The 22,693-nt window shown below is 43.4% G+C and overlaps 1 protein-coding gene across 1 annotated transcript; it reads right to left on the reverse strand.

Moving 5' to 3' along the window:
* Positions 1–262: 262 nt before the first annotated feature.
* BTG2 (BTG anti-proliferation factor 2) lies at positions 263–4,505 on the reverse strand. Its single transcript, XM_027871350.1, has 2 exons — positions 4,176–4,505; positions 263–2,902 (listed from the first exon to the last, which is right to left on the reverse strand). The coding sequence occupies exons 1-2, from the start codon at positions 4,327–4,329 to the stop codon at positions 2,568–2,570; spliced, it is 489 nt and encodes a 162-aa protein (XP_027727151.1). The 5' UTR covers positions 4,330–4,505; the 3' UTR covers positions 263–2,567.
* Positions 4,506–22,693: the final 18,188 nt, after the last annotated feature.

Consider the following 22,693-nt stretch of genomic DNA (forward strand, 5'->3'; position numbering starts at 1 on the left):
GCATGGAGAGGTTAAATCACTTACTCAGAGAGAAGGTAGGAAGTAGGTGTTTGAGGTGGGGCAGAGTATTGATCCCAGGAAGGGAGACTGAATAAAAATCTGAAGATTAGCTTAAATCCCAACCCAATTTCTTATGAGGTATCCCGTTCCTTCTCATTTCTTTTGGGTGTAATTCATAATAAGCACCTCCAGGAAGGAATCTGAAGCCTGAGGTAAAAGGGTAGGGACTGGGCACTTAAAAAAAGAAAGGAAGGCTGGGCACTTAAGTTTGTCTACACCACACGGCTAGAACAGCTACATTTTTATTAAAGTAACAAAAAAAGTATACATTTACCAATAGAGCTGTACATTCTTTCATATAAAAACACCATACAATATACAATTAGTAACCTTTGTCCCCTCTGTCAGAATAGCTTACAAATTCACTACCATGTTTTACTTAATATGAGAGCCAGTCCTGCTCAACAGTCCAGCTCTGAGATCTTGTCTTTTAAAAGTACATATTAAGGAAGAAAAGAGAGAAAATATTTGAGAGACCACAAATGGCAGGGTCCTGTGTGCAGTCAGAGGTAAGGACATATTCCACAGTGATTCACAGCTGTTTGTTGTTTTTACCCATCCCACAGGTCAAGGAATCAATTCCCTGCTCTGTGGATGAAGAATTAACCTTCAATTAAACTTAATACTCGAACCAGGGTCTAGGAGCTGGCACAAAATTTGGTGCAGTCACAAAGGGGGCAGGACTAGAATGAAAGAGTAGAGAGTGTTTGGTTATTAGCACCTTATGAATCAGGGAATACAGCAGCTTGGGAAATCCAAAGGGAAAAAGAAAGCTGGGGAGAGACTTTCACAGAAGGGGATTGGGAGGGAGGGGGAGGGATTCTTTACTAAGCCCTAGCAACAGGAGCTTAACCAAGCTGACCAGATGCTCCAGCTGTGTCCATCCCTGGGTGTTCTGATCAGGGATACCTGAAGCCTTCTCAACCCTCCCCCTTACTCCCATGAGTAGAGTGGGAAGGAGGGGGAAGGGATTTTCTTTTCTAGTGCAGCAGTTTTCTATTTCTCCCCAACCAAGAACAGTAAATATTGCACAATTCTACTAACGGATTGGAGTCACATTTAGAGAAAGACACTCCTCTTCCACCACCAGGCACTCAGTGCCAAGGAGAAGTAAATGCCCAAAGGTTTGTTTTTAGAGGCAGCTCAAGAACAATGCCAAGGCCTGTAGAAACTGGGGCTTAGGCAAGAGGTGCCCTTAAAACAAACTAGCCAGCCGGAGCTCAGAGGGCCTCGGGGAACGTGATTCTTCATGGATGACAGCAAGAGGGCTGGAAAATCATTCCCCCACCAGGCCACTCTGGGTTGCAGGAGGCCATATTGCACAAGGCTTGAGAACTTTTGTCCTAAAAAGGGGGGGGGGATGCGCTCTAATGACAGCCCAAGAACAAGGAAGGGGAGAGAAAGGGGAGATTTGTGCTTTCAAAAGAAGACTCATCATAAAAGTCCTGAAGTTCCTTGTAGCTTTTGAGTTCACCTCTTCAAGGGATAATGGCAGCATCATCAGGACTTTCTAGTGGTTCCCTAAGCAGGGCAGCAGACAAGACTGCCAATCCAAAGAGCATTCCCCATTGAGAGCTGTTTGGGCCCCAGCCTTCCATTACAAATCACCCCCTTGAGAATTCAGTATACACACATACACATACACATACACAGAGCAGCATAAAGCAACATGGAGATTTTGTGCAGGTTTCCTTACCCTTCTATTCTATGCCAGACCCTCCATCACCAAAAAAATCTAAATAAAAATAAAAACCCCAAATCCTTAGAAATCACAGCTGAGATGTCATAACCTTCCAGACCCTGAGGATATTATCAAGACAATTTCTTAATTTCAAGAAAAGTTGATCCAGGCAGGAGGAATAAGGAAGCTGCCCTTTTGTTTCCTGCCCATGATCTCATCAGAGGGGGGAGAAAAAGAGAAGAAAAGGGAAAAAAAAAGAAAGGAAAGACAGGCAACATAGTATTTCAAAAGTTTAGGCTTGAATGCCTCTTAGCAAAAGAGGATCAGGTTCTTGGAACCCTGGCTGTGGGTATAGGAGGCTATAAATTGAAATTCTCCTGTACCCTTCTCCCACCCAGGGTAGACCCAGATCTTTCTCATTCACAGTTGCTAATCATAGATTTTCTCATTTTCCCTGGGGTGCTGACCAGACTTCTACCCTATACCTTCCCCAACCCTACCATCATCTCCATTCTGCCAAGTCCATACACCTAAACTGCTACCTCTCCCATTGGCAGATACTGGCTTCAAGACACGCAGACTCACAAAATTTCTTTCCAAAGGCACCATAGGAGGCCACTTCCAAGCAGCTCTCACTAAGTAAGGATATTTTTTTCTTTAAAAAAAAAAATTTTGGTTTTTTCCCCCTCTTTTTTAAAAAAAATATATATAAATAACTCTTCATTTAAAAATAGGATTCCCCAAATTGAGGTATGCAGTAGCCTGTTGTCAGGGCTGAATGAATACAGTAGATTGCTGGGGACTGGGGGGGGCAGCAGTAGGGGTCTTAACTGGAGACGGCCATCACATAGTTCTTTGAGGGGCTGCTCCGGCCCAACATAATTTGGTTCTTGCATGTGAGGAGTCCATAAGAGGACGGAGTGGGCCCTTCCTCATAGAGGACACAAATTGATCCATCTTCCCCAATTCGGTAGGACACTTCATAGGGGTCCACCCAAAGGGTCAACTCGCTGGGCAGCAGGCGGTATAGCTGGGGCAGGCTGAGTCCAATCTGCCTGGCTACCTTGCTGATGATGGGGTCCATCTTGTGGTTGATTCGGATGCAGCGGTAGCCTGAACCTTTGGATGGTTTTTCTGGGAACCAGTGGTGTTTGTAGTGCTCTGTGGAGGGAAATGGAAAGATTCCCTGGTTAATTCAAGTCAGGTTGGCACAGGTTATGCTAAGGGCCTAGCTAGGATGGCCATGAATTAAATGTGCAGGCAAAAGGAAGGAAGCCCATGCAACTTTATAAGCATACTTTATCACTAAGCAGTTTCAAGGATCTTCAGCCCCTGAGGGGCGAGAAGATGTAACCACCCGGACAAAAAGCTCAGGAAAGGCTGCATCAGAGGAAACTTTGACCTTTTTGCAGAGCTCACCCTGGTGGCAGTGGTCTGCAGTCGCAGCCTCTAACATTAGCCCGGGTTTAAGGGTGGGATTGATGTTTTAGCGTGCCCGGGCTTGGCCTATGGGAGCTCCAGGGGCAGTCAACTCACAGACCAGAAGCCAACAATTTTGATTCCAACTCAGTTGCTATAACATTATGGGATTATGGAGCAAATCATCTGCCTTCTGTGCCCTCAGTGCTTCTCACCGGAAAACTACAGCGCCTAATTCTCCCAAGGCTTATAATCAAAAAAATCCTCTGCCAATAGACTCAGAAATCAAAGCGCCAGGGCCTTGGCTTCAGACTTGTTTTGAGAAAACAGTCACAGTCCCGAAGGAGCCAATTCACAACAGCTGGTAGCCCGACCAAATTCCTTTTTACTAATTCCAGTGTCTCCCACCCCCACACTCAGGGACCTCCCGAAGAGTGGGCTTCCAAACAAGGATGGACACCTTCACAACCCAGGGTAGAAGGCAGATGGTTCAAGGAAAACTGAAAGAAACCGAACGGAAACTCCCGTTGAAACTCATTGGCTCTCAAGTCTGCCCAAAGCCCGAGTTATAAGGAGGTTTTGTGTAACCATTAAAGAAAGTGGCTGTGTATCTCTGATGATTGAAAGGATTCAGACAGGGACAAGGGATTGTGACCCACCACAGGCTCCGTGGTCAGCATCCCGCTGCCACTGCGGTCCACCTCCACCCTCCCTTGCCTTCCTCCCCCTGCGAGATGATAATACTAATATTCCTCACCACTCGCATCTCTCCACTGTAGAACAATAATATTAGTAAATCACATTTCTGTAGTACTTTGAGGATGGATTACACAAACTGGGCACTTAGGGAAAACATTCGCACCCCGGTGGTACGGGAAAGTGTTGGCCGGAGTGGAATGGCTTGGGATGTTGGTACTGCCTGATGATCGGGGGTACAGTTTAGGGCGGGTGGGACTGTAAGGGCCCATGGCCAAGTGCCACCCTAGGGGTTAGTAACCTCTCTGAATATGCCCACCTGTGAGTGCCTCTTGAAGGGCCCCGCTGAAAACTTGCAGCCTCTGTTCGCTTACACAGCCCCGGGTCCTCAACAGGCTCGAGAGGAAACCCACGGCGGCGGCGATCTCCGGGAGCATGTCGGCTCTCTTCCCGGTCCAGCGGGTCTGGCTCATCTGGGGCGCACTGTCTTAGAGAGTGGCGGTGGGGGTTGTGAAGCTGGTCCTGGCGGCAGCGGGATGGGGAGAGTTCGCCAGGCTGGACCAGCCACTACTCTGCGGACTCCAGCTGAGTTGACTTACAAACGGTCAACACCACCGCTGCTCCTGCTCTGCCCGGACTTGTAACCAGTCTCTTCCTTTCATAGCCTTGGCGAGGGAGGGGGAGACGGCGGCGGCGCCCATTGGCCATCGTGGGGCAGGGCCAGCCTTCGCCTCGCATCCCGCACTCCACCCCCTGCGGCCGCCTCCACCTCCTCCGGCGCTTATGTCATCCTGGAGTGACGTCAATGCTGGGAACCAGAGCTGAGGCTGGAGAGGGAAGGAGTGAGGGGAGGGAATCTAGGGTAACCCGGAGTAAGTAACCTGGAGAGAAAGCAGGAATAACCAGAAGGGAAGAGGGACACAGAGAGGGGGCAGAAAGGGAGAGACAGAGAAGGATAATGTACCTGGATCCCTTCCTAGAATATCCTCCTCTGTCCACTTATCCAAAACCTCCCCATCCTTCGGAGTGCCCAGCTATCCTTCACCCTGAACACCAATTCAAGACTGATGTTCCAAAATTCCACTGGGACGGTGCCCTGCTCAAAAAACACAGTTGCTGTTATTGATTACAGACTAAAGTACCAACTCCTCATCCTGGTATACAAGATTCCCTACATTCTGGTCCCAACCTACTTATTCATCATCTCCCCTATCTTTCACTCCAGCCAGACGGGCTGAGGACAGATAGATCTCAAGAGAAAAAAACTCTCTTTTTTTTTCTTTTTTTTTTTTTTTAAACTCCCTACCTCAATTATATTCAGACCAGCCTTGAATGTTACCCTTTCCAAACCTTTGTTTACTACTCAATCAATGAACAGTTATCGAGTGACTGTTACAAGCTAGGAGCACAATGGTAGGGTACTACTGTTACAGAGACACAAATGAACTTTTCTTTATCCTCATGTCATTTTATATCACAAGACATGTACAATACAATCTCCTAGTTTAGAATGCCCTCCTCAAGTCCTTTAGAATCATGAATATAAACACACAAAGATTTTTTTTTTCAATCCTCTTCATTTTACAGAATAAGAAACTAAGGTTCAGAGGAGTGGTCTACTCAAGACCATCCAGGCAAGGAAGAGTAAAACCAGGATTTGAATGTATTTTGTACTTCACCTCAGCACTTCGTATGGTGCTTTGCAGAAATTATTTTTTGAATGAATGAATGAAATAGACTTGAGTTGAATTGGTATAAAAAAGGAGGAAGAGAGAAATCGAGGAGAAAGAAAAAGAGAGCAGACTGAGGCCTATGGAAGCACTTAACCCTACTGGTTCTGTGTCATGGAATCAGGATGTTCAAAAAACCACATTTGAATCCTGGCTCGGCTAATTACAACTCGCATGACCATGGGCAAGTTACTTTTCTCTAGTCCTCCGTTTTCTCCTTTGTAAAATGACAATGTTTGCCTACATGCTGTCTTGGGCCTATTAGAACATTTAGAGCATATCATGCTGTGATTTCAGATTCCAGACACTTCAACATACAGTTTCTTATTTGATCCTCACAACAACCTGGAGTTATTCTCCCCATTTTACGAAAGAGGAAACTGAAGCCCATCGAGGTTAAGTGATTTACCTGAGACATTACATTACATTAACAACCCTCCCTACACACTTAATTAACTGGCATCTAACTGAAAATTAAACCTGTCACTTTTATAAAGCGAATGAACAAAATTAACTTTAATCAATCGGTTGCTAAACATCTAATAAGCACCTTCGACGTGCCAGGCACTGTGCTAAGTGGTGGGGATACAAAGTAAGGCAAACTATAGTTCCCTCTCTCAAGAAGCTCACTGTCTAATGTGGGAGACAGCATGCAAACAACTTAGTATGTACAGTGGATCTATGGGCTAAATTGGAGATAATCCACAGATTTACTCTAGATGGAGGATTCACCTTTGATCTCCTGAAGCCATTTGCATGGCTTTGCTATTTACTGACCCCCCCCCCCATGGGGCTTATGCTACCTGCATATATTATATGACCAGTGTAGATTTTTTGTGAGTAGGGGTGAGAGGTAAGGAAAAAACATTATGGCCCAAGAGTGTTGCCATGACACAGATGTTTCAAAAAGAAAGATAGTCTGTCCAGGTGAATTGGACTCCACACCCCTCATAGAACTTTTATGGAAAATTCCACTGCCGAAGATTGCTATTGTTAACAGCAAAACATCAAACACCTGCAACTGTATATGCAGTGACCATATGCCCCAGATTTTCCAGAAGAGTACACTTTTCAAAAGGTTCAAAATTCAGCTAGAGCTGGAGAGAGACCTTTGAGATCATAAAGGGTAACCCTTCCATTCTATAGATAATGAAACTTAGTCTTATAGAAGCTATTCTGTCCTTCTGTCCCTGAAAACTTTCAAAATATCCTGGAAATTAGAAATATTTCAGCAAGTAATTACTGAATGAACCAAATCAGTTAAAAGAAAGCACAGTAAGCTATGTTCGATTCACTAAAGATTGAGAGCCATGAAAGAGGGTATATCACAGGCTGAAGAAACATTGTAATTATTCCTGAATAAGCCCACATATGATGTCCCTGGAGTGTTTGCATGTGGCAAGCATGTTGCTGATGGCATAGCTTTAGTTGATAGCTGGATGAATTGACATATTTCTGTTGTCATGTCCAAGAATACTCTTGCCTGGATATGTTAATACAAAAGAGGACACTTATTTCCATTTCTTTGGAGTAGGGATTCTTTCTTTGTATTCCCAGTGTCTGACACATAGCAGGTGCTTAATAAACTCCCTTTAATTGATTGCAGCAAAGCAATAACAACTCTTTGGGATATAATAGTAATACTGATAGCTAACATTTAATGATAATAGCTAACATTTATATAGTGTGAGCACCAAGATTCAGAAGTTAAGTAACTTGTCTGAGGCCTCATAGTTGGTAGGTAGCAAGGCAGAGACCCAAATCTAGGTCTTTGTACTCTGGCGCTCTTTCCATGACAAACTGATAATTAGGTATGATTTAATTTGTAGACTTTTATAAGGCTTTTCATATAACTGAATTTTCAAATTAAGGCATTGATACAAATACAATAAAAAAGAAAGCAGGTACTGCCCTCAAGGAGCTTATATTCTAATGACTGAAGAGACTATAGCCATGGGGAGGGATGAAGGTATCCAGAATGGGGTCATGGTTTTGAAGTCCAGAAAAAAGCCAGGAACATGGCCAGGATGGTAGGAATGAAGGCAGACTGACCCAGGCCCATCCATAAAATGGAGGCTCCTAGGGGATTCACCAATGGGAGAAGGCGGGGTGGGCCTTGTGGAAGGATATATCAAGGTGAGTAAGAAGCCCCAGGTTCTGAGGAAAGTTCTAGGATGAGTTAGTAGTGGAAGGGAGTATGGCTTTGAAGTTCAGAGAAATAAGGCAAGGATGGTCCCTGACCTCTAGAGTTCACAATCTAGTTGGAAATATATGACAAATAGGTAAACAGTACAAGATGGCATAGAGTGGCATAGAATAACTGTCAAGTTATTATGGCATGAATAGATAATAAATGTTTCAGGGAGAGAAAGCAGGCTGAGATGATCAGACAGGCTCTTTCCCGCTCACTATACCATCTATGACCTCTGGACCTAGGTTCTCCTTGTCTTGTGGCTCTTCCACCCTTCTGATGCTGGATAGTGTGCTCACTCAGAGCTCCCCCTTCAAAGCATCTCTAGGAGATCTCAAACCAGCATTGTGGAAATACTCCTCAAAGGAAACTGGGCCCTCATCTCTCACAGAACCAGACTTCACTCCTAGTGTGGGAACTACACACAAATTATTGGCCAATATTGCCTTATTCTCTGTTTGGCATTCAAAGCCCTTCCTAACCCAACCCCGCCACCTACATTTTCAATCTTCTTATACCTTACTTCCCAACTGTTACTCTTTGATCCATTATACTGGCCTTCTGGCTGTTCCATGAACAAGACACTTTATCTCTGGGTTAAAGGCATTTTTTTCTGGCTGTCCCCCATGCCTAGAATGTCTTCCTTCTCTGTTCCAACTACTGACCTCCCTGACTTCCTTTAAATCCCAACTGAAATGCCACCTTCTCCAGGAAGCCTTCCCCAACCCCTCTTAATTTTAATGCCTTCCCTCTCTTAATCATTTCCTATGTATCCCGTACATAGCTTGCTTTCTATATATTTGTTTGCATGTTATCTCCCCCTTTAGATTGTAAACACCTTGAGGGCAGGGACTGTCTTTAGCCTTTTTTTTAAATTTTAATTTTAATTTAATTTTTAATTTTAGTACAGTGTCTGGCACATAGTAGGTATTTAATAAATGTTTTCTGAATTGAATTGTAGGTGTGACCAGCAGCATATTTTGTGCTTCTAGGAACTCAGCTGAGTTCCGGGGGTTAACTCCAAGTTCTCTTACTATACTTAGAGACCTGAGATTTGATGAAACCTGGTCCTCAGGCAAAGGCTGTATTGAAATATTCTGGGAAGATGATGTCAGCTTCCTCTGACACTGGAGCCAGCTGCTGCAGTGCTCTGTATGATTCTCAAGTTTGAGCTTGTGTGCCTTCAGTTTTGCCTGTGCATGTTTGTGTGCTTGGCCATGGCAGTGAGTTGAAGAGGGTTGTGGATGTATGTTTATGGGAAACTGTTGAGGGCAGGGCTAGCAATATGGCTGTGTCTTTGCGGGTCTGGTATATGTTGACATTTTGGAGTTTGTATGTGTTTGGGGCTTAGGGACTTGGGGTGTATCTATGTTGGGTCTGAGTGCTTTGATCACACCTTTTTTAGACCTCCTTAATGCTGTCCCTGCCCCTTCTGTCCTTCAATGATAAGAAACATCAGTACCTCACCAGGGAGGACCAGCAGCCTGCCTTCCCTCTGCTTCTGGAGTAGGAAAGCAGCTTAAGTAGGTTCATTCATGACTTCCCACAACTATGCTGCAGGGTCTTTTAAGCCCCCTCCTATCCTACCCTCTTCCCATCCCTGCCCTGGGGGCCCTAACTCCTCTCAGAAACATACCTTTTAAGGTCAAAATATGCTCTTTTCCCTATTTCTAGTAAACTGAGTCATGAAGACTTAGAAACTCAGTGACCTTTGACTCTTATCTCTCTGTCATCCCCAACGTCCCAACAGTCCCCAGTCGTAGACATTCTTACCTTAAATATCTCTGGCATCCATGCCTTTCTAGTACCTCCCTAATTCAGGCTCTCTTTACCTCTCTCCTATGTACTACTGAAGTAGCCTCTAGTTTTTCTCCCCCCACCTCCAGCCAATCCATTTCAGGGTGGTCATGAGGGTGGAATGAGATTATGCATTTAAAGTTCTTTGCAAACCTTAAAATACTCAGCAAACTCTCTCTCCCTCTCTGTCTCTCTCTCTTTATTTCTCTTCTTTCTCTGGCTATCTCTGTCTCTCTCTCTCTGTTACTGTCTCCTGTCTTTGTGTCTCTGTCTCTCTAAATATATATCTATATACGCATATGTAAATTCTATATAAATGTCAACTGTTGTGTTTATGTTCTTATCTTTTTCAATGGAGTTTTGATAGGACTGGTTCTGAGATACACGGTCTATTCTGCTATGATTCCTTTATATGTAATATTATGTAGACTATTGTACTAGTAGATAAAATTATTGCTTTTTTGTAATTGGTTTAAAATATTGAGATGTGAGATCACTGCCTACTGACTCACGGAAGATATTTTTATGATGATTATTATTATTAATTACTATTGTCCCTTTAGAGAAGGGAGCACACTATCTCTTTGGTGCTAAGGGAAGCTTTGAAGAACGTTGTTGGGGAAGGAACAAGATGGGGAATGGGGTGAAGGCTACAGGTTTTGTTTCTGAGCCAGGAAACATCAATCCCTCAACAGCTACCCACAGGTTTTCCAGGTGGCATACAGAAATAGCAACAAGAGCAGTGGCAGATGCAGGCTATCCAGGCTTTGGCCACCATGGTAACAGCGCAGGCAGGAAATAGCTGAAAAGACCAAGGCCTCTCTCCAACCCATGCACTGTCATAGTGACAAACCTGATGGAGCTAGGAAAAAAAGAAAAGAAAGAAAGAAAGAAGGAAGGAAAAGAAAGAAAGGAAGGAAAGAAAGAAGAAAAGAAAGAAGGAAAGAAGGAAGGAAAAGGAAAGAAGGAAGGAAGGAAGGAAGGAAGGAAGGAAGGAAGGAAGGAAGATCTATCACCAGAAGGAAGTTGGAACTCGAAGTGAAACTGGGGACTTTAAGGGGGAATCTCAGCTATGCAGAAGGCAAAGCAAATATGGACATCACTCCAGGCCAGATTCTCCCCTGAGGAGTGTGGTATCAAGTCTGGGCTGGCCCATAGGTTCAAAGAAAACCAGTCACAGCCCAAGTGGAAAGAACAAGCAGGTACCCCCTTAGCCAGTGAGACAGGTGACTTCTCTGAGTGAGGTAGGAAAGGGCTAGAAGATCCTTGACCCACTCACTCCCCCAGTAGGTGACTTTTACAGACAAAAATGTCAGAATTGGAAGGAATCTTAAAGATAATGGTCTAATCCCCTCATTTTACAGATGAAGGAACTGAGGCCTATTGAGGGGGGGTTCATGCAATGAGTTAGTGAAAGACCCCAGGTCTTGACTCTCAGCTGTGGAATCTTTCTATCATACCATTCTGCTACTCTTGTGCCAACTGATTCTTTCCAGTTCTATGGACTAGAGAGAGACAATTTACAGGGAACTGAGGCATCAATTCTCACAGACTGAAGCTAACAAGGGCCAGGCATTCATTTCAATCAATCAGCCAATACACATTTATTAAGGCCATACTATGTGCCAGAACTGTGCTAAGTGCTGGAAATACAAAAAGAGGCAAAAGATTATCCCTGCCCTCAAGGAGCTTACAATCTAAAAAGGGAGACATCATGCAAACAAATATGAACAAAGCAATCTATGTACAGGATAAAGAGCAAATAATTAACAGAGGGAAGGGACTAGAATTAAGAGGGGTTGGGGAAGGCTTCTTGTAAAAGGTGGGATTTTTTGTTGGGACTTTAAGAAAGTCAGTGAGGTCAGTAGGGGGAGTAGGTCCTAGGTGACTTTCATGGTCTCCGTTGTGTTGAAGAATCCAGACCCGTTTCCCCAAATCCTGGACTTGTCTTGCAGATATCTACCTTGTTCTAGCCAACACAGTGAGCACTTAGCACAGTGTTAGACACACAGTAAGTGCTTAATAATTGATGGTTGACTCACCCTCACACTATATCACAGTAATCTTCCCTGCACCTAGGGTTGGCCGCACACAGAGACTTTTTATTTTGTCATAATATGAATCAAATAGATGAGAGATCCAAGGACTTCCACAAGACTGAGCTGAGGAGAGACTGGAGAATGGGAGAGGGGAGGTCACCAGCAATCCTCACATCTGCCATCTGGCCCATCAGAGACCTCCCCTGCCCCTGAAGCTATGCTTCCTAACACTCTCACAAGACCTCACGGTTCCTTACTCTCCCTTTTGCCACTTTGTTACCACAGAGAGTAAAGGGTGGAAGAGGAAGGAACAATACTAATGATTAATAAATAATACTAATAATTAATAGTGAAACACTTTTATATAGAACTTTAACGCAAAGAATTGGAAATTGAGAGGATGCCCATCAATTGAGGAATGGCTGAGCAAGTTGTGGTATATGAATGTAATGGAATACTATTGTGCTATAAGAAATGATGAACAGGCTGACTTCAGAAAAACCTGGAACGACTTGTATGTTCTGATGCTGAGTGAAGTGAGCAGAACCAAGAGAATGTTGTACACAATAACAGCCATGTTGTGTGATGACAAGTACTGATAAACTTAACCCTTCCTGGCAATGCAAGGATCTAAGACATCTCCAGAGGCCTTGTGATGGAAAATGCTATCCACACCCAAAGAAAGAACTATGGAAGCCGAATTGTTATTTTTTTTTCTCTTCTGTTGAGTTTTGTTTCCTCTTTCTGATAGTTCCTCCTATTGGTTTTAATTTCTACTTACAATATCACTAATGTGAAAATATGTTTAATATGAATGTAAATGTATAGCCTATATCAGATTATGCACCATCTTGGGGAGGGTAGTAGGGAGGAAGGGGGAGAAAAATTTTAAACTCAAAAGCATATGGAAGTGATTATTAATAAATCAAAATAAATTAATAAAAAAAAGAACTTTAAGGTCAAGTGCATCCATAGTTATCTCATTTGATTCTGACAACCACTCACTGAAGGTAGGTGCTATTATCATCCCCATTTTACATATGAAGAAACTGAGGCTTAGAGAAATTAAGCAACTTGCCTAAAGTCACACAGCTAGTTAAGTGTCTGAGGTGGGATTTGAACCCTAGTATCTTCCTGACTTCAGATCCAGTGCCATACTATACCATGTTACCTCTGAACCCATAGTTAGACATAAGTATGAACTGAGAGACAAGAAGAGAGAAAGAGACAGAGAGACAGAAACAAAGAGAGAGACAAAGAGAGAAACAGAGAGGCACAGATGCAGAAGGAGACAGAGAGAGAAAGAGACAGAACAACAGACAGACAGAGATAAAGAGAGAGACAGAGAGAGAGAGACAAAGAGAGAGAGACAGAGATCCAGAGAGGGAAACAGAGAGACAGAGAGGAAGGAGATAAGACTGTGCTGGAGGGTGGAGATGACCAGATGGCCAGACTAGTATTTATCTAGACATGTGTTTCTCCTATGAAGTGTCCTAATATGTCTCAGCCAATTCACAGATATATATTAGGCTACAAAAGGCTGGGGGGAGGAGGGGCACCAAAATAAAGAATTAATAACACTCTAGAGCAGAAGTTCTTAATTTGTGGTCCTTGAACTTAAAAAAAAATTTAAATAACTATCTTAGTATAATTGGTTTCCTTTATAATCTTACATATTTCATTTTATGTATTTCTTAAAAATATCATTTTGAAAAGGGATCTATAGGCTTCCCCAGCCTATCAAAGGGGGCCATGGTACAAAAATGGCTAAGTTACTCCTCCCCTAGAGGGGCATCTCAAACCCCAGCCCCCTTTTCCTGCTGTCTCTTCCCCTGTTTGGGGGGCAGGTGTGACTAAATGTTCCCCCAAGCTAAGCACTAGGGAGCACACACGGATTTTGAGCAATAGAGGGACTGTGACCGATTTCAAGACTTTCGTCCCGGACCCCAGAAGGGGCACTTTGTAAATCTCCTTCTCCTTACCCACTGGGGACTATGGGAAGACGGAGAGAATCAGCTTCCTCACTGTATTTATCTTAGAGGAAACCAGACAAGAGGCCTTGGGATTGGTTGGGTTTCCCCAGATGTTGTTTTGGAAAAGTTATAATGGGTGTGGGCCCCCTGGGGTTGAATGCATGAAGACAGATAAAGGGCAGGCAGGCAACTGGCACCACAGCTGTGGGGACTTAGAAAACTCTCAGGGGAAGTAGGGGAGGTGGGGGTAATGGGAGGGGGCTTGAAACCAGACAGGCTTAAAAAAGAGGAACAGGAGACTTGGGTGGGCAATGAGGGCTGCTGCAAATTACCCAGCCTGGGCCTTCCTAATCCCCAATGGAAAAGAAAGACCAGAGCAATCAATTTATCAATCAACCAACAAACATTTGTTAAGCACCTACTGTGTACTAAACACTGTTGGGCTCTGGGGATACAAAGTAGAAGAGTGGCTAAAGAACTCTTGGAAGAAGACCTGAATTCCAATCATGCTTCAGACATTTATTTACCAGCTGTGTGACCTTGGACAACTCAATGAACCTCTCTGAGGCTCAGTTTCCTCATCTGTGAGATGAGGATAATAATAGCACCTATTTCACAGGGTTGTTGTGAGGACCAAATGAAATTTCACACAGGTAAAACATTTTATAAACCCTTAAAGTGTTACATAAATGTTAGGTAGTCTGCTTCTCAAATGCCACAATATAACAGTTGGGGAGCTTATATTCTACTGATGAGGGGAACACATGTTCACTGAAAAGTACATACATAGTAAAAATAGTAAAATATATATATTTTTTATTTATACATTATATTTATTAGATATTATATATTGTATATTATATATTATATATTTATTTTATATGTGTATATATTTTATATTTATATTATATTGTAGAACAAATTATATATTTGTGTTATATATGTGTATACTGAATTTACTTTTTATTGAACATCTGTTCCCCTCATCAGTATATGTGTATGTGTCCATGTACATACACACACAAAACTGATATGAAGTGATATGGGGTGACATTAACAACTGGGAGAATCAGGAATGCCTCGGGAAGGATGTTCTGAAAGCAAATGAATTCAGCCTTGAAGGGAACCAGGAATTCCAAAACGTGGAGATCAGAAGGGACAACATTCCTAGGAAGGGAAGTGGAGGGTGGAAGATGTTGGCATGTTGGGGATAGTCTGTTTAAAGACAGGAGATGTAGGGGCGGCTAGGTGGCGCTGTGAATAGAGCACCGGCCCTGGAGTCAGGAGGACTTGAGTTCAAATTCGGCCTCAGACACTTGACACTTCCTCGCTGTGTGACCCTGGGCAAGTCACTTAACCCCGTTGCCTCACCAAAAAAAAAAAAAAGACGGGAGGTGTAGGCCAGTTTGGCTGGAATGTGGAATGCTCGAAGGGGAATAGTGTGTAATCAGTCTAAAAAGATAGGCTGGAGACAAATTGTGAAGGGCTTTAAATGCCAAATAGAGTTGCCGCGTTAGGCATCAGGACATTTCTCTGCTGGGCCGTGGGCTCAACTCAAGAGGACCCAAGGCCAAGCTATTCTTGCTGCTTGGCTGGTATCATTCAGGATGGTGAGCTCTACCATTCCTTGGGACCTATGACTTGATTTTTCTGAAACTCAGTTTACTCATCTGTAAAAGTGGAGATGGGTGGTGAGGTAGCCCAGTGGATACAGTGCTGGGCCTGAAATCAGGAAGACTCATCTTCCTGAGTTCAAATCCAGCCTCAGACAGTAACTAACTGTGTGACTCTGGGCAAGTCACTTCACCCTGTTTGCCTCAGTTTTCTCATCTGTAAGATGAATTGGATAAGGAAATGGCAAACCACTCCAGTATCTTTTGCCAAGAAAACCACAAAGGGGTCACAAAGAGTCAGAGATGACTGAAAATGACTGAAAAACAACAAAAAGTGAGGGTAATAACACAATAATATCATAGGGTTGTTGTACGGATCAAATCATATAAAATGGACATGAAAGTGCTTTGTAAACTATAAAATATAGTTTAAAATATAAATATTTTATATTTATATAATAATTATAAATTATTACATAATATATTATTACATATAATATATAAAATATAACTATATAAATTATAAATTTATATAATAAAATTTATATTTTTATATTTAGATATATTTATATAACAAAATATAATTATCATCCTCATCATTATGGTAATTACTCAGATGAAGTAGTGTCATGAAAAGATCATCGAGCTAGAAGCCAGGACACTTGGGTTCTAGTGCAGCAGCCCAGTTGTGTGACCTTGGGTAAGTTATTCAAACAACTGGGCCTTAGTTTTTTCCTCTGTAAAATAGGGAGGTAGGGGTTAGATTAGATAACCTTTAAGATCCCTCCTGGTCTAAAACTCTGTGATCTGTGACCCTTGATACATGATAGGAATTTGTGTATCAATTTTGATATTGAGATAGACATTTCTTGATTAAATGAGAAGTATTAAGAAATTCTTCCACCTTCTGCATTAATACCAGTGTTTGGCAAATTACCAACTGTTATATTTAAGTCTTGTCTGTGGGGAACTCCTCCCCAAGCTGTTGAAATAGTTATCTCCCCATGGGTCGCGATTCCTCTTACAATCATGGACTTGTTTCTCTTCCCAGAGGATGATGTTAGGATGTTTCAGCTCCGTGGGATAGGAACATTGACAGACTTACCGTTTGGATTAGGTTTTAGCTCTGTTGGCTGGAATTAGCCTGTTAATTATGGGTCTGCTTTTCCAAAGTAGGGGTGGTTGTAAATTCATTTCGGTATGCTTTTTCTTTGCAATCTCCTGCCTAAAGTAGGAGATTTAATCTCTGATCCTCCTCACACCCTATAAGAGTGACATCCCTCTAATGTCTCCACCTGGTGCATTGATGAATCAGGTATAATTAATAGATAAAGAAATTCAATTTAGTAAGCATTTATTAAACACTTGCTACGTGCAATGCATTGTTAGGCACATGGGAATACAAAGACAGAAAACAACAGTCCTGGCTCTCAGGGAACTTACTTCCTACTGGGGGTAAACAACAGATAGGGGATGGAGACTAGACCTTTGATTTCATTGGTACCTGGAACTCCCAGGTGAGGAAACTCTCTCCACCAATACAGATCAGCACCTTTAATGCAATTTATAGTCTCACAGAGCTGCCTGGAGCAGTTGAGTGGTTAATCCAGGGTCACACACTCTGTGTGTGTATACCTGTAGCTAGTTTTGAATCCAGGTTTTCCTGATTTAGTGGCTGACTTGTGTCTACTGTGCTAGGCTGCCTGGCATGACCACCAAATACAAAATAAAAATACAATTGGGGAATAAGGGAAGGCTTAGTGTAGGACACGGTATTTAGACTGGGTCTTAAATGAAACTGCAGATTCCAAGAGGGGCCAGCTGGGTGACCTGGTGGATATAGTGCTATATTTCGAGTTTGCATTTTGCCTCAGACACTTACAAGCTGTGTGATCTTGGACAAGCCATTTCATCTGTCAGCCTCAGTTTCCTCATCTATAAAATGGGGATAACAAAAGTACCTACCTGAGAATCAAATGAAATAACATATGGTAAGCACTTTGTAAACCTTAAGATGATATATAAATGGTGCCTGTTATCAAGAGACACAGAGCCTTTTTGGTATGGGGGGACAGCCCATGCAAAGCATCAAGGAATCAAATATTGTATGGGAAGAAAAGTAACTTGACCAATTTGACTGTAGCAAGAGTGTTTAGTTGGAGAGTAAGGTGAGATCAGTCAAGAAAGACAGGCTGGATCCAGACTGTGAAGGGCTTCAAATGCTAGAGTAGTGGATACTTTATTCTAGGGGAAAGAGGCAGCCATTAAGGGTTTTTAAGCTAAATGGATGAATAAGTAATAATAGCAACATTCTTTGAGGAGCTCTAAGGTCTCCATAGCTCTCATTGAGATCCCTGTAAAAGGCAGTTGGTGGTACGGTAGATAGAGCACTAGGATTGGAGTTAGAATGACATGATTTCAAATTCAGCCTCAGATACATATTAGCTATATGACTCTGGGCAAGTCATTTAATCTCTGTTTGCCTCAGTTTCCTCAACTGTAAAACAGGTATAATAATAGCACCTACTTGGCGGGGTTGTTATAAGGATTAAATAAGATATTTGCTTTAAAAAAAAAGTACTTAGCACATAATAGGCACCATAGTACATGACTGGCACATGATAGGCACTGAATAAGTGCTTAGTTTCCCATTTCCACCACCCCCCAAGATTCTTCCCCAGTATCCTACTGGGGAGTAAAGGCGCCAATGTGATGAGACTTGTCCAGGAAAACACAGGAAGGAGTTGAATATGGGAAGAAAGTAAATTTCTACTGCCTCTGTTCTCTTCATTAAGAAGAAGGTGTTTAAGAATTTAGAAAAATGTCAGATCTGGTCTATTCAGGGTATCCTCCTTTGTCTGTGAATCCAGCCTGGCCTCTGATAGTGGCAGCTCATGTTTAAAGCCCTTAGCACTGCGGTTCTCAGCACAGAACCTGGCGTCACCCTCAATAGCCTTATCTCTGATGAGGGCCCTGAGGCCTGGCTGGGCTGATTCTGCCTGGTCATGGGCCAGGGAGGCTTTTTACCAAATGAATCGTTGGATAATTAGCAATAATGACTATGGGAGCAATCAGGGTCAGGATAATAGGAAGGCTAACCACCAACATAATCCTTCATATTTCTTGTTATCTTCCAACCCTGGACTTGAGAGAGGTCATAGGATCCTGGGGTCATAATTTAGAGAGAGAAGGGACTGTAGAGGTTATCAAATCCAGCCTCTTGATTTTACAGGTGAGGAAACTGAGGCACTCAGCTGTTAAATGACTTGCCCAGGGTCACCCGGCTATTGTCTGAGGCAGAATTTGAAACAAGGTCTTTCCAGTTTGTCTCCCTGATCTCTAGATCATGCTGCCTTTCCATGGAGTAAGTTATAGAACTCCTCTCAGGCTGCCAATTCAACTGTCTCATCTAGTTACATTCTAGCGCCATGTTCTGACTAGATGTTAGAAAGGTCCTATGACAAAGGCTTATTAAATAGAGGAAAAACCTATTAGTTAGAAACATAAGAAGACTGACTTTGTAACACAATGACCCTAGGAAGAAAGAACCCAATTCATTGACTCAGAGGGTTTAGAGGTAAAGAGATCTTAGGGTTCATTTAATCCATTCCCTCATTTTACAGAGGGGGAAACTGAGGACCATAGCTTACCCAGCCTCAGCTCTACCTGGAGTTTCCCAGACCCACTTCACTTTCTGTATTCCCAATTGGATCTGTATCCCAGAGTTTTGGGGGAGTAGTGTCCCCGCCTCTGTCCGTCTACTGCTGCCCACAGCCCAAGCCTGACCTAAGGGGATCCCAGTCCTCCATAGATTCTCCTTGCCTTAGTAGAGATGCCCTATTCTTCCCTTTAGACCACCTGGAAGAGAGGTTGCTTTTCCAACAACCAGCAGAAATACGCCGAGATAAAGCAAACTTATAGATCATAGCAATGATATGTTGCTGACTACAGAAATCCCATCCCAAAATATCTCTCTTCTAGCCATAAGGATGACAGGAGGTCCTTGGACTATCCATTCGTGTTCCTACTAAGAGGCTATTTGCTCCACTCATACGACTCTACCTGTTCTAGCCAAAACTCAATTTCCAGTTCTTCTCAGTTTCAAACTTGGCCTCTGTTTATAACCCTTTCAGGTGAGTGACAGTGTGTGTGTGTAGGGTGAGAGAGAGCCATCAGTGTGTGTGTGTGTGTGTAGGATGAGAGAGAGCCATCAGTGCTCTAAGGGACCATGTTTCTCTAAATTTTTCAGATTGACAAAACTTGGGTCCAATTCAAAGACATTTAACACTTGTTCCAGGCCCAATGCCAGCTCCACCCACTTCCCTAGGCTCAAACCAATGAGTTCATATCTCTCCCCCTCCCCTAAATGATTTCATATTTTTCCCTTGTTCCACCAGTGAAACATCTGGGTAAAGATTCTTGCAGTACCACACATATGTTACAAGGACAATTATAACACTGAACAATTTCTACTGTAAGGAAAGGGGTAATTTCTTCATAGACTCATCATGGTGGTAGGAGTGGGAAGCAGTATTCAGGGTGCAAGTAAACCTATATCCCACCCCATCTAAAGTCAGTCTTTCTTTAGATGGGGGCACTAACAGTGCCAAGCACTGTAGACCTATAAAATACCTTAGGAGGGAGACAGCCTGTTATAGTGGAAAGAACACTGGTCTGGGAGGCAGGCCTGGGTTCTGGTTTTAGCTCTCCATTAATTTCCTCTGCCATCTTGAACCAATCTTCTTTTCTTCTTTGGCCTTCTACCTGGTTTCTTCAACTGTAAAATGAGAGGGTTAGACTAGATCAAGGATTCCTCACTTTTTTAGGGGGCCCTGGACCCCTTCAGCAGTCTACACCTACCTAGAGACCCCTTCTCAGAATCATTGTTTTCAAATAATTGAAGGGAATACTAATTTCATGTAAAGGTTAGTAAAAATAAAGATGTATTTTTTCCCATTCAAATTCATGGATCCCCTGAAATCTATGCACAGATGCCCCTTGGGGAGTTTGTGGGTCCCTGTTTAAGAATCCCTGGTCTAGATAATGTCTTCGGGTTCCTTCCAGCACTGATATTTTTGATTCTAAGATTCCCTTAGATGTTGCTATGAAGAAGAAAGGTGAGGAGAGAGAGACATAGACAGAGAGACAGAAAGAGACAGAAAGGGGGGGAGGGAGAGAGAGACAGAGAGACAGACTAAAAGAAGGGGGAGTGGAGAGGGAGGGGAAGAGACAGTCAGAGAGAAAGGGGGGAGGGGGGAGGAAGAGAGAGACAGAGAGACAGAAAGAAGAAGGAGGGAGAAAGGAGGGAGGAGAGAGAGAGAATACCAGAGAGAACTGGGAATTCTGACTCTGGTACGAGCATCTTCTGTCCTGGAGAAAGGGGTGACACAATCACCAGAGTAGGGAGACTAGCTGTTTCTAAGGTCTCTTTCAGCTCTTTCTGTGGTTCTTTGAGGGAGAAGGCGCAGACCCCATACTAGAAAGCTGCTTCTTTCCAGGGACAAACAGACCATCCAGCCACAGATTTTAAGCTTTGCCAATAAATACAGAAAAAACTTCGAAGACAGTGCCATTTAGTACACAAAGAGCAAAGAGATCTGGGAATGAAGGCACAGTCATGGTGGTGATGCTAATCAGGAAAGACTTCCTCGAGGTAATGAATTTGGGGCTACATTTGGAAGGAGGGGGAGTTGTGCACTCCCGGAGAAAGGACAGGTGACAGGCATGTTCTGTACAGTGACTAGCCCCTACCAGCAGTGGGGTTTGAACAATAACTCTTCCGGCTGACCTTTGTCAAGTTGCCTCCTGTCTTTGTTTCCTCTCTAGCACAAGGGGAGGAATTGCCTCCAGATTGTGCTTATGGGCCCAAGAGAAACACCAGATGAGTTTGTTTACAGGGCTTAAGCTTTCTTTGGGGTCAGGGCACCTTCCCAGAGCAAGGCCAGGCCAGGATCTGAACGTCCCAGGCTTGGGCCACAGCTTTCCCCTCCCTCTCCTCCCTTTGAAAAGTACAGAGCATGCATACTCCCCCCTCCTCTCTTCCCATCCCCAAGGTCCCTGGCCTATTACTGGAGTTTGATCTTGGCTTTCAGGGACAAAACGTTAGAAGACACACCCCACAGCCTGGATTTTGTGTCAGAGAAGATGGGTTCAAATCTAAGCTCTTCTGCTAACTTCATAGAAAAAACTCCTTTATCTAACACTTTATATATATTATTTCATTCATTTGAGCCTCACCAAAACCTTAGGAAATCTGGGAACCTACTACTTAATTCAGAATCTACATATTAAAATTTCTATCTTACAAATGAGGAAGCTGGGGCTCAAAGAGAATCCCAGAATCCCACATTTACAGCTGGAAGGGACCTTATTAACAGTCTTCTGGTCCAAGCCTGTCTTTTTATAGGTGAGGAAACTGAGGCCCAGTTTAACAAGGTTAAATTACTTGTCCAAAGTTACACAGACAGTAAGTATATACACAGTAAGTAGCTGAGTTAGGATTTCAACCCAGATCCTTTGGATTCCAATTCTAGAGCATCCATGTAGCTATTAAGTGGCAGACACTGGATTTGAACCTAGTGCTTTCTAACCACCCTTGGTGCCTTTTTTTTTTAAACCCAGGAAACCCTGGACAAGTCATTTAATCTTTATAGACTCTCCTTTCCTCTTCTGTAAAATGAGGGGGTTAGATTACATATTGCTTAAGTTCCTGCCAGCCCTAAATGCTATGAGTCTTTGATCAAAGGGCTGGCAAGCGGATGAAGTTTATCTATTAAAAGACAGCTAGCTATTTCATATCTCTGTCTCAGTTGAGATTAAGTGACTTGCCCAGACTCACAGAGCTAGTAAGCGTCTGAGGCCACATTTGAACTCAGGTCTTTCTGACTCTAGGGCTGGTGGGCTATCCACTCTGCTACCTAGCTGCCCCCTTTTTTCCCCCTCGTTTTGTCTTTTTTTTTCTGGAATCATCTCACCTCACCTTTATCACTGGACATGAATTGAGCTCTGAACATTTCCTACGAAACTGAGTTGGGCAGGATGTGGGGAGCAGAAAACAAGCCCCAAGCTGGGCAGTCGGGCCAAGGACGTTCCCCTGATTTCAGAAGCCAAACCTAAAGACAGGAAACTGACAGGTGTGGTTTTTCCAAGTTTCTTTCACCTTTCACTGGGGCGGGGGGAGGGTGCACTGTGCTGCTTTGTTCCAAGGCTCTACGCCTGCTTTCAGACCATCGGCAGCTGTTGTTTCTCCCCTCCCAGTGACCCGCCCACTGGCTGAAGCCCGCTCCCATATAAGGCGTGTGTTTCCCCCTGCTAAGTGGCATCTGACGTGGCCGCTCGCTCACGTCAGCAGGCGCGGTTCCCAGGGTGAAGGCTGGCCAGCCCACTGCTGCACAAAAACATGTGACGTATTTCTCGAAGAGGAACTAACTGCCCCGATCTCAGCAGCCTGAACTCTTTTAACCCTTCCCATGCTGGACCGGGTGAGAGAGACCA

The sequence above is a fragment of the Vombatus ursinus genome, unplaced genomic scaffold (assembly GCF_900497805.2).
Source record: "Vombatus ursinus unplaced genomic scaffold, bare-nosed wombat genome assembly UNPS02014798.1, whole genome shotgun sequence".
Classification (NCBI taxonomy): Eukaryota; Metazoa; Chordata; class Mammalia; order Diprotodontia; family Vombatidae; genus Vombatus; species Vombatus ursinus.